The following is a 21,195-nucleotide window of genomic DNA, read 5'->3' as shown; positions in this document are numbered from 1 at the left end:
TTCGGCCTCTCAGTGCGTTAGAAGTGACATTGCTGCTAAATGAGAAAGATCTTGTAAGACAGGGAAATAGATTGCTAAGTACTGCTGCTTTTCAGGGAACCATGTTGTAGACAAAAATGATTGGCTTGCTTTTTCCAGACTATACATAACTGTGTACATGTATGACCCTTATTAGTAAGGCTATCTATCTGCTGTATGGTTTTAGGGACTTCCTTCCTTGAGAACATGCTAACATATTTAGCAGGCTTTTGGAAAAGAGAATGAGACGTATGCCTCAGCCTGTGACTGAAGGAACAGGACACTTGAAGTTTGAGATGTGTCCTAGCAAAGTATTTCTGCAGCTATCGCTCCATGTGAATGTGTTCAAGCAAGTGCGTGTACTGCGCTTCATGTATTTTTCTGGGTGCATGGAATAACTCTGCTCTCAATCACAGTGTGGGGTTTCAGAAATCTATCTTCCATGATGGATAAACCACTTGCAGAAAATCTGTTCCACATTTGCTTGTCCCTCCCTGGCAATAAATTAGAAAAGGCAAGAGTGGATTCTTAGAGATTAACACAAAAACATTAAATAATGCTTTGTTTTAGCTATAACATCTTCTCTTAAACTGTGCCTTACTAATGATTCTTCATTAGAAGATGGTGCCTAAATGAATAATTGAGATAGGATTTTGTACCTTCTGTCCAATGAATTTAAACTGTCCATGGAGGACTTGGGAGGCTTTCTCTAAACATTTTTAAATACAAAGCATATAAAAGATTAAATTATAGATGCATTCAGTATGTCTTGGTTGAAGAGCCTTTGGCACAACTTTGTCTGCTGAGAGGCCGTTCGCAAGCCCTTGGAACTACTGTGCGTCCACTGTACTAACTTACCCAATGAACTTGTAAAGTATTAAGTAAAGTATTAGGTACTTTCTTCTAACACCCGTTTGAGTCAAAGGGTGTTTTGCTACCCGGTTACAGTAGAAGAAAGGTTGTATCCTGCATTTGCCAGTAGGGACAACAGTAAGGAAAAGCTGCTTTAGCTTTCTGAAACGCTGCTTTTTGGGGATGAAAATGCTTTCACAGATGCAGTCCTCTCAGGGACCTAGCAGAGACAGGAGACTGTAGTTATGCCCTTACTTACTTAATAACCTCACTGTGCTTCAGAACATAAATTATAATACTGGCGAAACTAATTTAATGAGGGCATAAGAACTTAATATTTCCTGAAAGTAACTACTCTGAAGTGAAAACGCAGTAATAAATTCAGACTGTTTATTTTAATCACAAAATCGGCTATGGAACTCGAAGTTGCCAAAGTTTCTGCAAGGCATAAAATAGGGATGTGCATGATCTTCTCAATATTTATGAACTGTAAAGTATAAAAATCAGCAGTCCCTAGGCGAATTTTTTTTCAGTCTTTCAGGGGGACATTGTGAAGAAGTTTTATTAATAATTTTAATTTTCCTTTCTGCTCTGCTGAGTGGTTCCTTTCCAAAACCTTGAGCCTGATATTTTTCCTACCAATTTGTTCTTTTTCATTAGGTATGCATTGATTTGTGGGGTTTTGTAACTTTTCACTTTTAAAAGGGGCCTGGAGTAACATATTTCTGATATTATACCTGTATTTGAACAGCACCATCCATTAGCTAGTACTTTCCATAAAGACAGAAAAAAAGCTCACCTAGCAAATGAGCCATTGTTTTCCTGAAAGTCTTAATATACTGTACTTGCTGGTTTAGATTGGCTCCAGTTTAACAAAATACTTAAGTACGTGTGTAACACTGAGAATTTAAGCAATCCTTCCTTGTTCAGAAAAGAATGACATTTCAGTCCCATTAGTGACACTTTGGTCTGCATAGCATCAAGTACGCGCTGAAATATGTTGCTAAACCAGAAGGAGAGCAAGGTCCTCTCTTTGGTAGGTCAGATATCAGTCAGAAATGAATCTCTTACCCAGACCTAAATGACTAGAAAGCTAGGAGTATTCAATAGCAGCATAAGAGTTACGGTCCTCTGCCTTACAGAAGACAGGACCGTCAGTGAACTGCAACAACCCAGGAGCTGCTGTGGTGACCGGTGTGTATCAGGGTGTCCCTTGGTGGTCTAAACTGGGCTAGAACAATTTTGCCACTACTATGGATTAGTAAACACACCAACGTATTTGTCAAGGGAGAAGCAGTAAAGGTTAATTATTTAAATCTGACCTAGATTTCCCATGCTTCTATCTTGTTCCATAATAATAACAGTAAGTTCCACAGTAATAATTTGTTATTCGGACTAAAACTAGAATTAATTATGACCCACACTGGACACGAAGTAGCTTGTTCCTCACTCTCCATCCCAGCTGGGGTATGTAAGTAGGTGCATAACGCTGCCCATTGAAACTAGAGATCATTAAATCACATTAGGATGTAAAGGGCATATTTAGTCCCATGGGGGGATAGTCAGTGCAGATGACAGTTTCTCTCCTGTACCCCCTCATTCTTAACAGAGAAATATGTTGAAACTGTTTACAGGTAGTCTCTTTTAAAGCCACGTGTATCAGGAACTGGGGTGAACTGGGGTGCGTATATATGTGTGAGTATGTGCAAGCACGTGCCACAGAGACAGAGGGAGAGAAAAAGTCACCATAATGCATTCTGCAGAAAAATGAGGTTTATCTAGAGACTAATAAAAAAATAATTTTGGCAGCAGAGAAGTCCTGAGTGAGGTAGCTTAATGTTTGTACCTTTGTTGCCCATATGGTAAAGTCTCAAGTAGAATATCTAAAATAGTCATATCTAAAAGCCAGAAGAATTAAAAAAACCTCGCCCTTAGTTCATATTGCATGGGCTGTCTGGCTGGAGGCCAAAGTCATGACAGCTTGCATTGTGGCGGGGAGAGCAGCGCGGCTCCCTGATCAAGGTCAGCAAATTTTTAATGAACGGAGCTTGATTACTGCTCCCTTTGTGGGGAAAGGTTGTTTGGAGGTGAACGAGGCTCTGTGCACAGAGGTATTCCACACGCACCCGCCTTCGTTCTCAAAACCAGACGAGCTGGAGCTGTCTCCAGTAGAGTTCCTCGCAGAATGCCCTCCTCAGAATTCGGCACAGTAGCTCTGTGAACTGAGGCTGGTGCATCCTTATCTCGGCATGCAGCACCCGCAGTCAGTAGTCACCGTACCACTTCATCACATCTCCTGCACGGTAGGGTCCCTCAGCTATTACAAGGTTTGCCCTCGCAAGGTTTTGCATTCCCAGACCCAGGATTGCAGGGCTGCTGGGAATGCTTGACTGGTTTGGCATTCAAATCCAAGCCTTATCCCTCTAAATCATATATTGAGTTTTCTAGGACATCTCCTTGTTATGGAATGGATTTGGGGTAAAATCAGTCCCGCTGCAGTCTCAAGGGCATTTTACGATTTGGGATTAGCAGGACCAGAATTTCAAACATGGGTTCTTTCTAGAGGGGGGATCAAAAATGGGTGAGAAGGTTGAGTTCTGGTATTAGGGCTTGTCGTAAGAGCTACAGCCTTCCAGAAATGTCAAATTCCTGAGAGTGACTGTGGGTCAGAACTTTCCACTAAGCTTCTCCTCTGGAAGCAGATCTGCCTGAAGATCAAATGACAGACACCAGAAAGCAATGCTTGTTTACATACTCAGAGTTTAAAATAAGAAATTTGCAATCATGTTTATGTTTAAAAAGGGTTTCTAGAAGTTCTTTGTGAAGAGGCAGCACCATTTGCTTTTCCAAAGTAGTAAGCAGAACCTTTTCTCTGTTATTCATAGCCTGTTTGGGAAGTACTTGCCAGCATCTGTGGGCAAAGCTGTTTAAAAACAGTTCTCTACAAAAATAAAGTTGTAAAGCTATAAAGCATTTTTTATCTTGGCAGACCAAAATAATTTTTTCCCAGTATTTCAGGAAGACTCTGACATTCCCAAAAGTTCATTAGCTTGACTGTTTTGGGGAGGGGTTTTCTTTTTGCCTTTAATCTTCTACTGATATTGAGAGTGACTTTGTTTATAACAATACAGGGCTATTTTTTATTACTCCATGTTTAGATGCTAGCTCTCTTATTGACCTTTTTAACTAGGTTTTGCTTTGAACAAAAAAGTAATGGATTTTGTTGTTTTAAAAAGAACAGCTTTGGTGTTAAATTGGATTCCAGCCAGTGGGATTGATAATCTAATTCTTACAAGAGAATAAGGGTTTTGATATTAAGAGCTGGAGCACTTCATTGTCCATATGGAGCATTGTTGTAAAATCAGAAAGTTCTAAATTCTTTTTTTTTTTAACTCTATATTTTCCTATGTCAAAGAGTTAAAATATATCTTTTTCCAGCTTGCTGTTGGTTGGCAAAGTATTTCCTCACCCTCTGCTGTAGAAAAGAATCATGCATATTTGATGTCTTTCTCCTTTTCTCCTTAATATTTCAAATAATTCAGCTAGACTATCTCCATCAATTGGGTAAGTGGAGCTGTAACACCTACTTAAGGGAGGAGAGCCATCTGGTTTCCTTGCGACTTGGAGCCTGCTGGCAAATATTAGGTTGTACCAATTTAGAGCATGATGAAGTGGGAAATAATGGACATTCTTGAAGAATCTGAAATGGGATCAGCTGTTATTGGCAAAAATTGGCAGGTGCAGTGCACTATGCTGGCTGTAAGCGTGGTCTCAAGTTGGAGAGTGCAGCTGGGAAAATGACCCGCTAATTGAGTGGTTGCAGGACTCCCAGCAGCTCCGACAGTAGTGGAGCATCATTAATTGGAGGCTCTTGGTTGACTTGGTGGAAGCTGTCACAGAATGAAGGATCCTGCAAGTTGATGTTTACTTTCTAGGTGTTAGCGTCTTTATTGCCTGTTCCTCAGGATGAGTCTTCGTGGAGTCAGAGGTGCTTTTGAACTTAGGAGGACTGCCATAAGGCTAGCAATATCTACTTGTTATTTGTATTTACAGCATGGTGACAGTGGTTGGGAGTCATAAAAGCCACTCAATTACACATTTGTTTAACTGCACACTTCTATTGTTATCTTCCCATCCCTCTCTTTTTCCCTTTTATTTTCACTTGTATTAGGTTTCTAAATTGGCTTGGCTTGGAGCAGCAACTATTCTTTCTTTTTATTTAGAGCCTGAGAAGACCTTGTCCTCGGCTGAGTTTCTTGGATGCTGCCGTAATTCATACAGTGGTTATAGAAACAAAAATAGCCTGGTTTTGGTCCAGAATAGCATTACACGCACCTCTGGTTTATGCGGGTCTCAGAATAGCAGTGTATGCAACAGCACATGTGCGTTAGCTGTGGCTCCCTTTTTCATATGTTGTTTTTATTCATTAAATGCAAACATATTGCGGTGCATCCTAGTTTAATATAAAGGTCTGTTGGCAAAATGTGGCATTTTCCCTCAGCTGTTAGCACCCCTTGAGGGAAGATCTATTGGCAATGAGCACTGTGCAGAAAGCACTGCTGACTTCAGAGCGCAATTCGTGTCTCATCGGTGACTGTAGCACCCCGACGCGCCGAAAAACTCTCAAGCTATGTAAGACATAGCTTTCCTCTGTGCGTTATGGTGGCTAGGAGGTAAGAGGCTTCAGTGACAAGGTTGTCCCACCCAGCGTGCCTTTGGCATTTATAAGCACGAGGTGATCTGTGAGTGTGGATTGAATGAGGAACAGTGGGCTGAAAGCTGGCCTGAACGTCCTGGTGCTCTGCTGTCTCTGTAGGCTGTAGGCCAAGTTTTAAACCCTTTGGGAGGGCTGATGAGACCAATTTTTCAAGTTGGACCCTGAACAAGTCTTCCAGTGGCCATCATGCTCTTCCCCAGTTGAGGTGATACAGCGGGAAAAAATGCCTTCAGTTCACATCTGCGTTTGGATAACCTGTGTCAGGTGGGAGGCCGGGGGATGAAACTGGAAGGATTTCGAAGCTGTACCCCTGGGTCAAGACCCAGTGTGGCAAACATCAAGCATCGGCCTATGGTGGACCTGGGAATGGCTAGACATTGATGAAGAGGCTCCTGCCTCCTTCCCCCGGCTCTGCCTCTGCAGCCTGGGACAAGTTATTTCGGGGAATGCCATTTTCTTAAATGCCGTAGTTTGATGTGCACCCATTTGTGGTGCCTGGTTCTAGCCTAACTCTCCTGCATGCTTATTCTGCCTCTCTTTTGATTTTCCTGGCATTAAGAAGTGGATGGAAATAGCTCACCCAGCTTCAGAAACTTAAATAAATTGGGCATCACACTGGAGCTGAACAGTACCACTTGGTTTGGGGCAGGTTTTGGGAAACAAAATGCGCCGGTGTGCCTCCTGGGGACCTGCCTGGGTGACTGAGAGGTGGTGGACAGATGATGGAACCCAGCTAGTTTTGGGACCTGTCCCGAGCACCCTTTTTGCCAGCAAGCTTTGGCTGGGGTGGGCCACCAGGAGAAAGGATCGTGGTGCTGCAGGGAGGAAGCCCCAGGCAGGTTCAGCAGGTGCCATCAAGCGAGCCGCGACGGTTCACATCACCCCTTCTTTTCTCGTTTTGATCTTTTCTTTTTTTTTTTTTTTTTGTCTTCCCCTTTTCCTCCACGCCCAGCTGAATGAATCCGCCAAGCAGCTCATCGAGATGGACAAGACGTGCTCGGCTGCTGCCTCCGGCTGCGATATCCCGCTGCCCGCGGAGACGGCGGCGGCGGCGGCGGGTCTGGCACCGTGCTCCACGTTGGCCGGTGCCGGGGCGGCCGGGGCGGCCCAGCGTCAGGCGGAGGGCAAGAAGAACGCCAAGAAACGCCATTCCTTCACTGCCCTCAGCATGACGCACAAGTCCTCCCAGGCCGCCAGCAACCGGCACTCCATGGAGATCAGCGCACCCGTCCTCATCAGCTCCAGCGACCCGCGGGCGGCTGCCAGGATCGGGGACCTGACCCACCTCTCCTCCAGCGCCCCGGCCCAGGTAAGGTGGTGGTGGGGTTGGAGGTGTGTTTTGGGTGCCCTCGGTGGATGGCACGCCATTGCCTCGCTTCTTTCAAAATGGTTGACCCTTGCATGAAGTGGTTGCACGGCGCTGTCGTCCCGATGCGGTGGTACTTGGCGTCTGTTGTTCCCGTCCTTGCATTAATCGGTGGGCACGCGTGAGGAGCCAGACGATAAAGCCAAATTTGATTCACCTTGATGCAACATCTTTTTAAAAAAAAGTAATCCTACAATTTGTTTGAAGTAACGCGGCTTATGTTGCATCACTTTCTGTCGTAGAAAGAAATAATTTTGAGCGATCCCGTTACCCTGAATGTATCTGTTACCCTGCAGGGTAGCAATGTTGGTGTGAAATTCACACATGGGGGATAAAAAAGATTTTTGGAGTAATCATTTCCCTACAGATCACTGGAGGATGAGCAAATGTGCCATACTTTGACATGTGTTGTACCCAGCAAGTAGCTGCTGTTCAGAAACACCCAAGGAGGTTTTAAACCATCAGATGTGCTGAGGATACAGCCCCCTGTCCTTCCCCCTCTCAAAGGAGGGGGCAGAGGAGCAGCCTCCAGGGCATCCCCGCAGGTCCCTAAAGGAGCTTCCGAGAGGCTAATTCTGGGAGCCTGGCAGAACCAGGAGTCAAACTCACCAGGCATGCACTGAAACCTCTTGCAAATGCCCACTGTTTCTGTGGATAAGGGAATCCAAGTGGTAGTTTGCAGTTTGAAGGCGTAAAAGAGAAAGGGGAATAATAATAGTCCCAAAGGTCTTCTGCCTTGGGCTGCCCGCTCAGTCATCTACGTACTTGGTGTGAGATTAGCAGCAACAGGTTCCCTCTACGGACCAGCTCCTCGTGGTCTGGGCTGCTTGCTAGCACCGAGATAACCTAAGCATGGCAGGGTCTTCCCACCCATCATTTCTCTGCTGAAAAAAAGCATCCCTCCCCTTTTCCTCTCCCTGGCCATGCCTTCCTGCCCTTCGCACCCATATCCCCGTATCGGGACAAATTTGGATTGCTTCCCACCCCTTGGGCAGTAATACCTGTTTATGCCCATTTGCAGACCGGTGGGGCTCCCCCGGAGGGTCGGTGTCGTGCCCCAGACCGCGGGGTCACTCTTGACAGCTGTGCCGTACCGGCAGCCGTGACGTGAGCCCCCAGATCCCTACGGTGCAGGTTTGCAAAGACGCCGGGGAAGGCAGGGTGCCTGCGTGCGTGCCGATGTGTGCCACGGGGCCAGCGGGAACGGCGTGCGGAGGGGACACCCCCGTGGTGGAGCAGCACCCTCTGCTCCTGCCTCGGCAGCTCGCCTCCCTCCCCTGCCCATCCACGTGTAGGAGCCGGAGAGGCAGCTCGGTCCAACTGGAACTTAGCTTATTTTCTTCCACGTGCCTTTTCCAGGCAGGGTTTCCGTGCCGTAAGGTCTTCCCCCTCCTTTCAGCCCTCAGCAGGAGGGTGAAGGTGAGGATACAACCTCCACATAAAGCAGCGCGTGTGCCAAGATGCGCTGGGACATCTGTGAAGCAGCACAAGCACTAGACGTGAGTGAGGGTCCCAAGCTTGTCAAGTAAATGACACCCAGGTTTTTGGCACTCAGAGTGACACATTTGGACTTTACAGAGATGTGACAGACTGTGGCTTTTCTGTTCTTGTGCTAGTCAAGGGAAAAAACCATGTACACCCTTTGCTAGAGTCATGTGAAGACTCATTCTAAGCTAGCAAACCACAAAAATTAGACCACGAAGCAGAAAGTGCCTTGACTGTTCTCGCCCATTTTAACAGAACGCGTGGTGTGCAAAACCCCACTCGTGTCACACACCACTGTGGCATTTTGGCACAAGCGGTAGGGGACAAGAAGGACGCCGTGTTCTCTGTAACCAGTTACGGTTATCAAAATCCAGCCTGAAGGAAGGTTGGTTGGGTCCTTTGCAGCAGATGAGAAGACACGTAATTGGTGTCACCATCAGAAGCACGGCTAGGGCTGGGGTATAATGAAGGCACTCCAGCGTGCCCGTGGTGGGAAGAGATTTGGGGAGTCGTTCTTCTGCCTCCGGGCACAGAGCAGGTTTGCAGACAAGGCAGCTGAGCGCAGGCCTCCTTCACTGCTGGCCAAAACTGTCTTGGCCAAAATCCAGGAAGGGGAAAAAGGGTCTTGGTGGTTCGGATCAACCTTAGTGAAAAGAGGTTTCCCTCTGTCAGAAAGTGTTATTGCAGCCCAAGGACCCAGTTGCCCAAAGCGTGGCGTTTGCATGTATGAATACATATCTCTGCTTTTGGGGGCCTTCCTATTTGCTTTCTGGTTTGAGGGATTTAAACATTTTCTTTTCAAAACTTTGCTAGGAATGTGCGTCTGTCAGGGAAAAAAAAGCGGAGCTGACATTCTCACTATACTCTCTTTACTGTAGGAGCAGCCCTCAGAAAAATGTCTCGCTGTTGTAAGAGTAGCAATAAAATCACAAGAGCGACCAACATGAATTCACCTGCTTTCAGCTTTCTTAGGTCTACAAAGAGTCCAGAATTTGCCTCTTACAAAATGTACATTAAAATTGTGCAGCTATATTTATATGTCTATTAATCCCATAAAAATAGAGGTTACATTTACATATTTAAAATGGCAGAAATTCAGTTCCTTCTCTGCCATCTGCTAAGACCTGACACGGCTCTGAAACAATTAATGATGCTGCAGCCTTAGACAGAAAATCAGTTCAGCATTTTTCTTCTATTCACGTGGCTGAACGCCAGCCAACGTAGCATAAACAAAGGGCCCCTGAGTTCTTACTTCAAGGCATTCAGGGTGGCGAGAATCCTGTCTTCGGATCGTTTTGTTCTAAGATGTTTTTGCCATTTTTAAGGTAAAAGTCCTGTTTGTCTTACTAGGGGTTTGACGTCTTGACAACCTGTAAACGGACTCTACTGCTGCTTTGGAAGAGCTCAGGGGCACTGCTGAGAGCACGGGCAGGTTGGTAGGAAGGCTGTGCCTGTAGCTGCCAGACTTACTAGTGAGCTCTGCCGCAAGAATATGTCCCACCTTTTCTTTCCTCACTTAAAGAGGACCCTCTCCGCCCTGCAAGTCATCGTCACAGCCCTTGAGTGGTTCTCTCCGTAACCATCTCAAGCCTCTGCTAGTTTGCAGCAGCAAAGTCAGCCAAAGCATATTTCTTATAGGGGAAACAACAGATTTACAGTTTCAGTGCTGACTATCTAGGAAATTTATGCCTTTCCTTTCACCATTAGAATCCAGATTTGGGGTTTTGTGTCTTTATGTCATGTCCTTGAAATTTCCAGGCACTTATCATTGTTTATTTAACAGATCTCCTCATAAAAAGAAATAAAGGAATTTTGTTCAGTTTAGTAGGTATGAGCTTCTCTGGTACCTATCAGGATTGGTATTTAGCTTGCAGGGGAGGTTCTACCTTTTGAAAAAGTTTGTCACAGTTTTCCTATAGCCTGTCCTTTGAACAAGCGAAATTCAATTACAGGAGTTCTTGAACATCATCCAGTCCCTACCTCAGGCAACCGGCTGGTGCCCAGCAGAACACTCTTCTTAAAACAAGCATCCATTTTCCATGTAGACCTGAGGCACCTACATCTGGGGCACCTGCTTTTTCTCTGCTGACATGAGAGGAAACAGAGACATCGAAGGCTTCTTACTGTAAGAACTTAAAATTTAGGTGCACATTTTAGATGTTTCGGTAAATGTGGAATATATTCCACCCCTTAGAAGTGATTTCATGCATAGGACTATATTCCTGTGGCTTTTGTCAATTTTTGTGAATTGAAACCAGACTTTCATGCCGAGCTGACATGTTTTTTGTTTTTACGAGTTGTTAGACTATTATAAGCCTCCTGCTTCTCCAGGAGGGCACAGATTTATGCGTACTGAGCACTGACATGCAGACCAGAGTATGAAATCACATGTTTTGAAAGCACTTCTGCATATCATTAATTTAATAATTGAAGACTACAGGCCTTCCATAACATGTTCGTTATTCTTTAAGCAGAACCAACTCAGCTGTTCCCCAAAAGCCAAGATGCATTTTGAAATGATTGATGGTCTAAAAACCATCTTTGTTGTCTGCAAACCTAGGGATGCTCAAAGGTAGAAGAATCAACTTCAAGCCACGTCAGCTGGATAAAACAGCGACTGGAAGACCACCATAGCCAGGATACAAAGCATTTATTTTCAAAGAGGCAATGCTGGGATCTTCATTTCGCTTGCAGCCAAATTTACTTCTTGTATGCTTTTTGTTGCATGCTGAGTATCGCACGTTAAACGTAAGATCCCCTTCTAAAAGGTAATAGTGTCTGTACATCACGCAGAACATCCTATCGTGCTGGCAAAATGAATTTTTATGGAAGATGTAAGTAGTGCTGCAGGCCTGTGATGGAGCTGAAGCTGAATTAGGTTACGGGTGCAGAGGAGCGGTTCGTAACTGAGACTCCCCGGGGAGCGGGGAAGGTCCCCCTGGACAGTAATTGTGCCTAGGCCTCAGATGGCTTGTCTTGCTTCCATTTTCACCCCTTATGAATTATTCTTCTGTGCTATTTGGAAAGGTCACAGGTCAGCACTGCTCCAAATCCCCTGATTTTTGACAGCACATGCATCTCATGAATAATGAAGTGTGGCTTTGTGCACACCAGGATGACAGCTGAGTGAGGAAAAAGGATCCTGCCTGCAGAAGGAACTTTTCTGTGTGTTTTGAACAACTCATCGCCACGCACGAGAAGTCTATTTGTATCTGCAAGTGTTAGTACAGGCTCCTAACCAGAGGCCACATGTTCAGGAAAAGCTGAGAACAATGTCTTGTATGCTCCCAATCCCGAGGAGTGACAGTGTTTGAAATGAAAAATGTTCCTTGAAGTGTCTCGCTATATAAATCATTTGGAAGTGTGACTCCTTATCAGTTATTTAGAAGTGCTGAATTTTAGCCGAGAAAATGTAATAGCAGAACTTTGGTTGAGCCTTGGCTGATAACCTAAATGTGCTGATCATGAGAAGCATACAGATTATACATAAAATCCAGAGACTAAGAACGAATCTTGAATTTTCTAGCACACAATAGGCTCTGAGAAAAGAAGAGAAATTCAGGTATTTTTCAGCTTTGGCCTGGAGTCCAAATTCTATCCAACCTGCTCTGCTGCTGGCTGTGAATGACAACTGACTGGACATCCATTAATGAAAGTGAGACAGCTGAAACCAAGGGCAGCTATCTCAGGAGGCTACACAGGTCAAAATGCAAAAAATAAGTAATATTAGTCCGACCTGTGTTTCTGTCACTTCGATCAAAATGCGTCATGAAAACAGCGTAAGAGACTTTGCTGAAGTCTAACCTAAACTACTTCATGGTCTTTATACATTCCCAATTCTACTCAAAATTATTTAGAACTGGTTCCAAATACTGCCTATTTGTTGCATCTCTATTTTAGATAACTTTTAGAATTCTTTTGGGGTTTTTTGTAGGTGGAAAGGAGTTAAGTTTTTTTAAGCAGAGAGTTTGGGGCAGGCATGTAAGGTGCTTTTTTTTTTTATACCAATAGGTCTTTGAATATACTGTATGCATATTGGGATATATTACATTTTTTGTCAAAACTGTTGCAAATGAGACACACGAGCTGACTCAATCTATTGACTGATCACATAAGCTACCGAGAATCCAGGTCAAAGCAAAATCACCTTTCAGAAGCTACCAGTTTAGAGCCAGTGTCATCTCCTTGTCCTGTAATTTGCATAAATACATTTTGGAAGATTTTTCAAGAGCCACAAAATCTAATTTTTTACAGGATCTAGGAAGAGAAGGTTGTGCTTTAGAAGGGTTATTCAACTGTGCATGAAATCCCATTGCCTGTAAAACAAAAAAAAATATTTTTTTCTAGATGCTCCTCAGGGTAGTAACCCAAAAACATTTTGCCACTGAAATCATTTTTGCACAGGGCTAATCCTGAGGCTTTATGCTACCTGCCAGTCAACTACTGACTTGGAAGCCTCAAGAGCAAGCAAGGCACTCTCTTGGTATTTACACTATACCACAAAATCCTGTCCATCCGGCACACGCTATGTGTACATGCATCGCATTTGAACAGAAATGACTACAGTGTGTATTTTCCCTTTTTAGTTTGTTTGGGGTTTTTGTTTATTTGTTTACCACTACTTTCTCCCTGAAGGGGGACCTCCTATGGGAGGCATTGCAGAGAATTCCGTTAAGTTTGTTGTGCAGTTATCAAAAGGATAATTATGAACGTGGGATTAAATTAACATCTTCTAGAGGTCAAGCTTTCACTTCAAGCTTTCCTGTCTCTCTGCATTTGATTTGTCATGTTCTTTGATCCCAGAATTGCAAGAAACTATTTACTATAAAACCATTTAAAACCTCATGGTGAAGAGCTGGACAGTGGTGCTCAGTGCTGAAAGGGTTAGTCTGAGAGAGAAACAAGGCTGAATAAAATACAATTCTCATGATGCTCATCCACATGATGCTTAATTAGTCCTCATTTGGGGAAACAGAGAAGCTGCAAACCAGAATAATCAGTGCTTTTATGGGTGGTAATGTCAGACGAACATTTGGAAGAAGATGACAAAAAATACTTGGTTTTTTTCTTCCAACTTGCAGACATCCTTAGATTGCAGGATAGTGGAAATGAAAGCTCAGGAAATATATTTACGTGACTTCTCCAGCTCTCTGCATAGCTCCATGAGCTATTCACAGAAGACGTGGTCTAGAGTTTTTGGCCTGCTATGACCCAAAAAATAATCAGCGCCAACGTGGTGCTAGAACAGGCTGGTAAAATATTCTGCCTCACCTCCTTCCACAGCCGCAGATACTTACAGGTTGTAAGAACCCCTTGGTAAATGCTAAATCATATAAATTTAGCTCCAGTTTTTGCAGGAAGGAACTGGGTATTTATGCAGCTATTTATGCAGCTGCAGCTGTTATCGTGCACATTTGTTTGTTTTTTACACACATACCATTATGGAAGAAAGAGTCTTACTCTAGAATTGGTAAGTCCGTATCAGCTCCCACTCTGGTAATTAGCATTTGATGAGGCTACTTGATCTTGCGTGTAACACTTTTCATCGATACTTGGTGTCACTACCATGCATTAAGTGCTAATACATTATTTCTAGGAACATTAAGGCCTGGAGTGATTGCCACAGTCATTGTTTTATGGAGTCAGCGAATTAGAGAAACGAGTCACAGGAACCTTAAAGACCATTAGCCTATTTTTTGTGGTATTTCCAGAGGATGGTATGTCAACCTATGTGAGTTGAATGTTTGAGTGTTTTTCTCTTATTTTAAAGTAATATTAAAGAGAAATTTAAAGTAAGCTGTAAATATGCATTCAAGACATTAAAAGAAATTTCCCTGTGAATTAATGAATGTGATAAGTGCCCTGTGGTGAGACAGTGCTGGATTTGCTTTGAAGTCAAAATGGAGATTTCTGGTTGGTGATTTTCTAGATGATAAGAACATTCGTCTGATAGCAGCAGCAATTATTTTTCTGTGAAGGCTGCTGCAACCTGCAATATCATTGTACTCTGTTCCTAGTTTTATCACTGTCTTCACGGCTTCTATTCCCCTCCAAGACTGAGACCCGTGCTTTTGCAAGGCACTTCACTAATCCCTACAGGCACCATGTCTTTTAAAATTAAACCACAAACATGGCCTTAAAGTACTGGTGAAAATCTAAAGTAAATCTACAAGGGAGAGGAAAAGATAGTTTATGCTGGAAGTCCAGACAACTAATTTTTACGCCTTCATAGAGGTATGGATGGGAAGAGAGAAAGGGAATGAATTTGAGATGAAGTGTCAGCCCAGATGAGTGGTTATTACCTTTAATTTCCTGGTCTCTGTGGGCTTGTCGGTGATGTTTTGCCAGGCTGGTTGCTTTTAAATATAACTGTCAGAGCTGACAGAAGAGGCAGCAACATCTCAGGAGCGTATTATTTACCCAGGAGTATATGCTATAAACTGTAATAGAACTATATCATTACATATACATTAAAGTGCAATTTGTTTTGATGCTCCTGTAGTTCTCTTGCAAATAATACTTATCAGCTGGAGGAGGAATGAGATCCATCTGAGCTTAGACACGTGGTGACTTCTGAGGAACTCGGACTGTTTGTTCTCACCAGGACACGCTGACCCTCAGGCTGGACAGTCATCTGCAAAGTTCGTTTTTGTCAGCTGGCTTCGGCTCTCTTCGTTTTGCATGACACCTGAATGGCGCCAGGTGCTTTGACTTATTTAAGCATCTAAAAATGGTGTTGGAAACGCTGTGTGGGGACCAAGAGCAGAGACCCTGTGCTCCGCTGCTGTTTTGCTCCAGAGGACCACGCTGCTGCTAGGACTAGATGGAGTTTAGCCAAGGGCCAAAATACCTTTGTGCAGAGCCTTTCTTCATTCTTGGCCCTCACGTAAAGTCTCCTTGTAACAGCCAACACGGAGACTGAGAGGAAGAAACAAACAATTTTTTAAGGAGGCCTCAAGGCATGAGTTACATTAGCTTTAGTGTTGGGGGGAGAAGGGGGAGTTGTGTTTCAGTGGTCGTGAGGAGGCTGTTGCATTTACGGACAAAAAGCAAAAAGTCCTTATATATTACTATCCAGCCCATGGGTACGTAATCACTTACTACACCAGAGCAGCTGGTGGTAAAAACAGACGGCGCAGCATGAGCCGGGAGTGAGATACCTGTCACGCAGCGTTGTTGTGCCCATGCGTACAGTCCGAGAGGTTTATTCAAGATTTAGCCTTCCGCAGTGCAGGTGACATTGCTGTGCTACTAATGGGCACAAAGAGGCAGGAATTAGTGTGGAGGTATCTGGAGAGGGTTTTCAGCGTGCCTTCGTGCAGCCGCTTTTCCCTGCCTGCTGGGGCCGTGTTGTCCCTTGGAGGAGAAGAGCCGTTGCTGGTGAGCTGAAAACCTCGGCAGACGTACGTGGTACTCGGAGGATGCCGGATTGGAGCGGGAGCGCGAAGAAGTGAGGTTTGGCTGTTTCGTGGCCTGAGTAAATGGGATGAGAGTTGGCAGTGTCTAGTTCCGAAAACTGCACACCACCGGCGGAGTAAACGGCCTCCTAATCAGGAGGTGTGTGCTACGGTGTAACTACCCAGCAGGTCACGTCTGGAAACTCAATGGCCAAATGTTTAAAGGCATTAGAGCCCCGTAAGGATAGAGAGGGGCGCCGAGTGACATTTTCAGAAGTGACTCTTATTATTCAGATTGCAATAAAATCCACGGGAGTCAGACAGTGAAGTACGTCTTAATGCGTCCCTGAGAAAACTCTGCAAGGTGCCTGCTTTTATCAATAGGTGCCCACGTCCCTCTTAAAAACCTGGCTGTCAGAGACGTCCCCTCCCGGGTAAGGCTTAGCAACAGTGAGTAGCAGAGGTGGAAGAAGGATTAAGACACAAACTCTGCGGTGTTTGAGCCCTCGCTCTGTAGTGCCTGTGCGTGGCTGTATTCGCGTGCCTGGTGCCACGGGAAGGTGGATCGCGCAGGGACGTGCCCTCAGAAGGGGAAGATGCGGCACGCAGACCTCTCGCAAGGTGTCAAAGCGGAGAGCAAAAAAAATCAGAGCGTCATCTCGCATTCCCGTTCCCCTGAGCAGATGAAGAGGAAAGGAGGACATGTTTAGTACCTTGTTCCTTAGATCACAATAGCAAAAAAGTACAACCTGGCTCCAGGGCTAAATAAAGAAGGAAAACAAGCTAAACCTTGTTACCAGCTGTGACGGAGAAAGGCCTGCTGCGTTCTCCAGGAGGATTATTAGTGTTACCAGTAGCTGGGGACACCCACATAAAATTGTAGGAATGGAAAGTGGAAAGGTAAACTTCCAACAAAGGTAATCAAAAGTGTGAAGAAATAGGAGATTATTCTTTCACAAAATTCAGTCTCTCCAAAATCTTATTGCAAATATCTTGCAAAATAATCTAGCAATATTGTGTCTTATAATATGAGCTAATTAGTGATTCATAAGAGAGAGAACAGGACCTGGAAAGAGGACATTTAGAAAGCCTTCACCAACTGTGTCAGGGGCTGTATTTTAAATGCAAAGCTGGTGAACATTCAGATGCATAGTCGCAATCAGGCAGCCACTGAGAGAATTCATCAAGGAGCACAGAGGCAGATGAAGCTGCAGAGCAGAATATTGTATGGAAGTGAACGCCAGGATGCAAAGAGAGGAGCTGAATTCAATGCAGTGGAAGACCAGCAGGTCCTGGGGAGTAAAACCTGATGATGAAAAGCGGGGTCATAGCGGCAAGACTGGCAAGTACACCATAGTGTCGAAGCCTGCAGGGGAGAGCAGCTAAAATAAAACTGGAGCGCAATCAGGAAGCAGGCACTGATTTAGAGTTTGGATGCATATGATGCTAGGCTGTGCAAAGTGGCAAAAATGAACGGTCTGTAGCGTCCAGGCTGGCACCAGATGAAGTGATATTACAGTAACAGGCCATAGGCAAGAATCTGAATGTCAGGTAGGTAGAGGACATATAAAACTATTCAAGGGAAGAAAGCAACATTGTCATCTAGCAACACAGAATGACAATTACATGATTTCTTAATCCCTAGGACTGTATGTGCAGAGTACAGAGCTGGGGTTCGTTTATCATGAAAGGCCAAAGCTGAATTAGAGTTGAAACTGGCCAGCACTGTTTCAGATAACAAGGGCTTTTTTAAGATATTAATAGCAAGAGGAGGTCTAAAGAAAACATTGGACTGATACTTGTTGAATGTGGTCATCTAACTAATAGAGATGAAGAAAAAGCAGAGGCATTCAATGTGGGTTTTGCCTCAGTCTTTGATAATACTGATAGACCTTGGGCTGCCCCGTCCCCTGAGTTGGAGGACCACGAGGGTGGGGACAGTGACTTTCCATTTGTGGACACGGAAATTGTAAGGGACCAGCTGTATCAGCTGAATGTTCACAAGTCCATGGGGCCTGATGGGATTCATCCCAGAGTTCGGAAGGAGCTGGCGGATGTTCTGGCAGGACCCGTCTCGATCAGCGACCAAAGGTCTTGGGAGTCTGGGGGGGTCCCTGCTGACTGGAAGCTGGCCAGTGTTATTCCAACCTACAAAAAGGGCGTGAGGGAAGACCCAGGGAACTACAGACCTCTTAGTCTAACCTCAGTTCCTGGAAAAATTATGGAGAAGATTATATTGGGTTCTGTTGAAAGGCATTTAAAGAGTAATGCAATCATCAGGTACAGGCAACACAGGTTCACAAAAGGAAAGTCCTGTTTAACTAATTTGATATCCTTCTGTGATAGGGTCAACCACCTTGTAGATGAAGGGAAGGTGGTGGATGTAGTTTTTCTGGATTTTAGTAAGGCTTTTGATACTGTCCCTCACAGCATCCTTCTGGACAAGCTGTCCAGCTGTGGGATGAGTGGGTTTACGGTGTACTAGGTGAAGAACTGGCTGAAGGGCAGAGCTCACAGGGTTGTAGGGAATGGGGCTACATCTGTCTGGCGACCAGTCACCAGTGGTGTTCTTCAGGGTTCAGTTCTAGGGCCAGTTCTGTTCAATAAATTTATCAACAATCTGAATGCGGAAGTTGAACGCACCATTAGCAAGTTTGCTGATGTTACCAAACTGGGAGGTGCTGTTGACTAGTTTGGAGAAGAGGAGGCTGAGGGGTGACCTCGCTGCTCCCTGCAGCGTCCTGAGGAGGGGACGTGGCGAGGGAGGTGCTGAGCTCTTCTCCCCGGGATCCAGCGATGGGACGCGTGGGAATGGCTCAAAGCGGTGCCAGGGGAGGTTCAGATGGGACATTAGGAGGCATTTCTTTACCAAGAGGGTGCTCAAGCCCTGGAACAGGCTTCCTAGAGAGGTGGTCGATGCCCCGAGCCTGTCAGTGTAGAAGAGGCGTTTGGACAATGTCCTTAATAACACGCTATACCTTGGTCAGCCCTGAAGTGGTCAGGCAGTTGGACGAGATCATCATCGTAGGTCCCTTCCAACTCAAATATTCTTTCTATTCTATTCTATTCTATTCTATTCTATTCTATTCTATTCTATTCTGTTCTGTTCTGTTCTGTTCTATTTTGTTCTATTCTATTTTGTTCTACACTGCCGTGATATTCTCTGCCTTTACAGTTGCACCCTGAGGCTGTTCACTCAGCTCTGTTTTTTTCATGAGGTAAAACCAAAGTGTTTTGTCCTACCAAGAAAGGGTGGGGACTGATCTGTTTTCTTTTTCTTGGAGGCAATTTCTCTAGCTCAGAGCAGGCATACACTGGTGGCACAACATGAAGAAGTTCGAACCAGCCAATTTCTCACTTACCTCTTGAATGAGGCCAGTTCTCTCTGCCCAGCTTCTTCCACAATCCTTAACCCCATTAACCAGCTCAAAATAATAAATGAGGGATCATTCTCCAGCTATCCCTACATTTTTGAGTGGGTTGGGGTTTTTTTCTGTAAGTTGATATTATTTCACTGACGTGACAGGCAGGATTAATAAAGCCTTAGTCAGAGAACTGGAAAGAACGCTTACTTTTACACATAGGACTGAGCTGCCTGGAACCTTCCTTGTTTGAGCAAGCAGCCAGAAAGTGAGGGGAAATAATGAGGAAAAGGAGATGTACTTGTCACTACGACTTCATTATTGAGCGTAGATGTCACTGAGAGAGGAGACAGCTTGCTGCTTGTTGCCAAAAGCAATGGAATCACAGAGCAGTGTCTTCATATTTTGCTGCATGATTTCCTAATGCTATTGTGTAAATATACAGCAAAGCAATATAGCTTAGCAATGCATTATTGAGACATGACACCATAATAATTATGTGGGCAATGAGGTGACCTTGAAATCCATTAATTAAGTAGCAATGTGTGTCCTGGTTTAATTCAGTGTCTTGGTTTAATTCAGTGTCACTTGTAAGTGCAAAAAATGTCCCTATGTTTCTATTCCCAAAATAAATCAATATTTACTGTTTGTTAGATAGCGTTTGGAAACAGAAAAGCTGCACTGGAGGTCTGTGAACTGCTCAGAATCTTGTTTGTATGTAACAGGCTCTGTCTGAACCTGCAATTTGTGCATAAACTTTGGCTCCTACTTTGCAGAGCCATTCTGCATGCAGATGTGCATGCAGCATTTGGTTAGACTTACTAAAAAAGCCTTTTGCTCAGGTAAACCATTCCAAGTCCCATCAGCCCAGCTCTGCCCTGTCTTTGCAGCAAAGATCTGTTGCTACAGGCCTTGGCATTACTTCAGGAGAAGTTTCCAGTCGGGATTCATTTTTGACATAGATGAATGAGGACTTTGGTGAGACAACTCAAAAGAGTTTGCCCTACATACTTTTGCTGAGCATTAAGCTTTAAAAAATGAATGATTACATTTAGAATTGCCTCTCAATATTAATAGCTGGAAAAGACCTGCCCAGTTCTCTATATGAGAGTGAGGATTTATTTGCTGTGGTAAAACTGGAGGGGGCTCGTACTTTCTCCATTCAGAGGTACTCCTGTTTTGGGTTGTGTTGTCACCTTTTTATTAAGGAGAAGAATATTCCTGGTGATAAAATCAGTATACAGAAATGAAACTGCATTTTGGAAGTTGAATAGTATCTTCTTCTCCATAGATCCATAACCATTAGCCAAAAGAGTACAATTTTAAAAACAAGCTTTTGAGGGAGAAAAGGTTACTTTTATCAGAGAAGGTGCTATTACAGAGATGTACATGTTGAGCTGATTTTACAAAGCAGCCCAGTAGTTTTGCATTCTAAAACTTTTAAGATCTGCATGCAAGGTACAACTAAATTTCTCTGACAGGTACATGGAAATGCTGTTAATAACCTAATATCCCTTGTGTCAGAAATGTATTTTTGGAACATGTAAGGCTAAAAGATGCCTTTTTTAATGCAGTATCATGAAGTTAGAAAGTCTGGGAATTGATAAAAGCTGTGATTTTTTTTCTTCTGTGTCTTCACCCCATAGCATTTGAGGAAATGGTGGGCTTCATCTTAATCCTTATATGTTCTTCTTCGTGTATTTTCAGGATTCCTCTTCAATTGGAACAGCCACAGTGGCTGGTCCCAGGACAAGTGCAATAATTGGAGATCAGGGAACACCACCGAAGGTCCAGCTCCCCCTCAATATGTAAGCAGCTCACCTCGGTCACTGCGTGCTCTTTGTTTCCAATTGTGTGTGCATGTGTGCGTGTGTTTGAAATCTGAAAGCCTGAATCTCAGCTCAGGAGCTTTCTGAGAAGAGAGAGAGAGATTGCAATTTCATACATGACCCAGCCTCTGCTGAAATTGAAAAACAAGCAGAGAACGGCAAGACTTCC

At 44.2% G+C, this 21,195-nt stretch overlaps 1 protein-coding gene across 1 annotated transcript in view; it reads left to right on the top strand.

Annotated features, from left to right (window-relative positions):
- Positions 1-21,195, top strand: part of SH3RF3 (SH3 domain containing ring finger 3) — a 251,510-nt gene that overhangs the window by 180,802 nt on the left and 49,513 nt on the right. The window contains exons 4-5 of the mRNA XM_075057365.1: positions 6,540-6,896; positions 20,905-21,005. Of these exons, the coding sequence (XP_074913466.1) occupies positions 6,540-6,896; positions 20,905-21,005 (458 nt within the window). The remainder of the gene's footprint in view (positions 1-6,539; positions 6,897-20,904; positions 21,006-21,195) is intronic.

Source organism: Buteo buteo, chromosome 25 (genome assembly GCF_964188355.1).
Source record: "Buteo buteo chromosome 25, bButBut1.hap1.1, whole genome shotgun sequence".
Lineage (NCBI taxonomy): Eukaryota > Metazoa > Chordata > Aves > Accipitriformes > Accipitridae > Buteo > Buteo buteo.
Note: the sequence above shows the minus strand (reverse complement) of the source record. Positions and strands in the feature narration are given on the sequence as shown.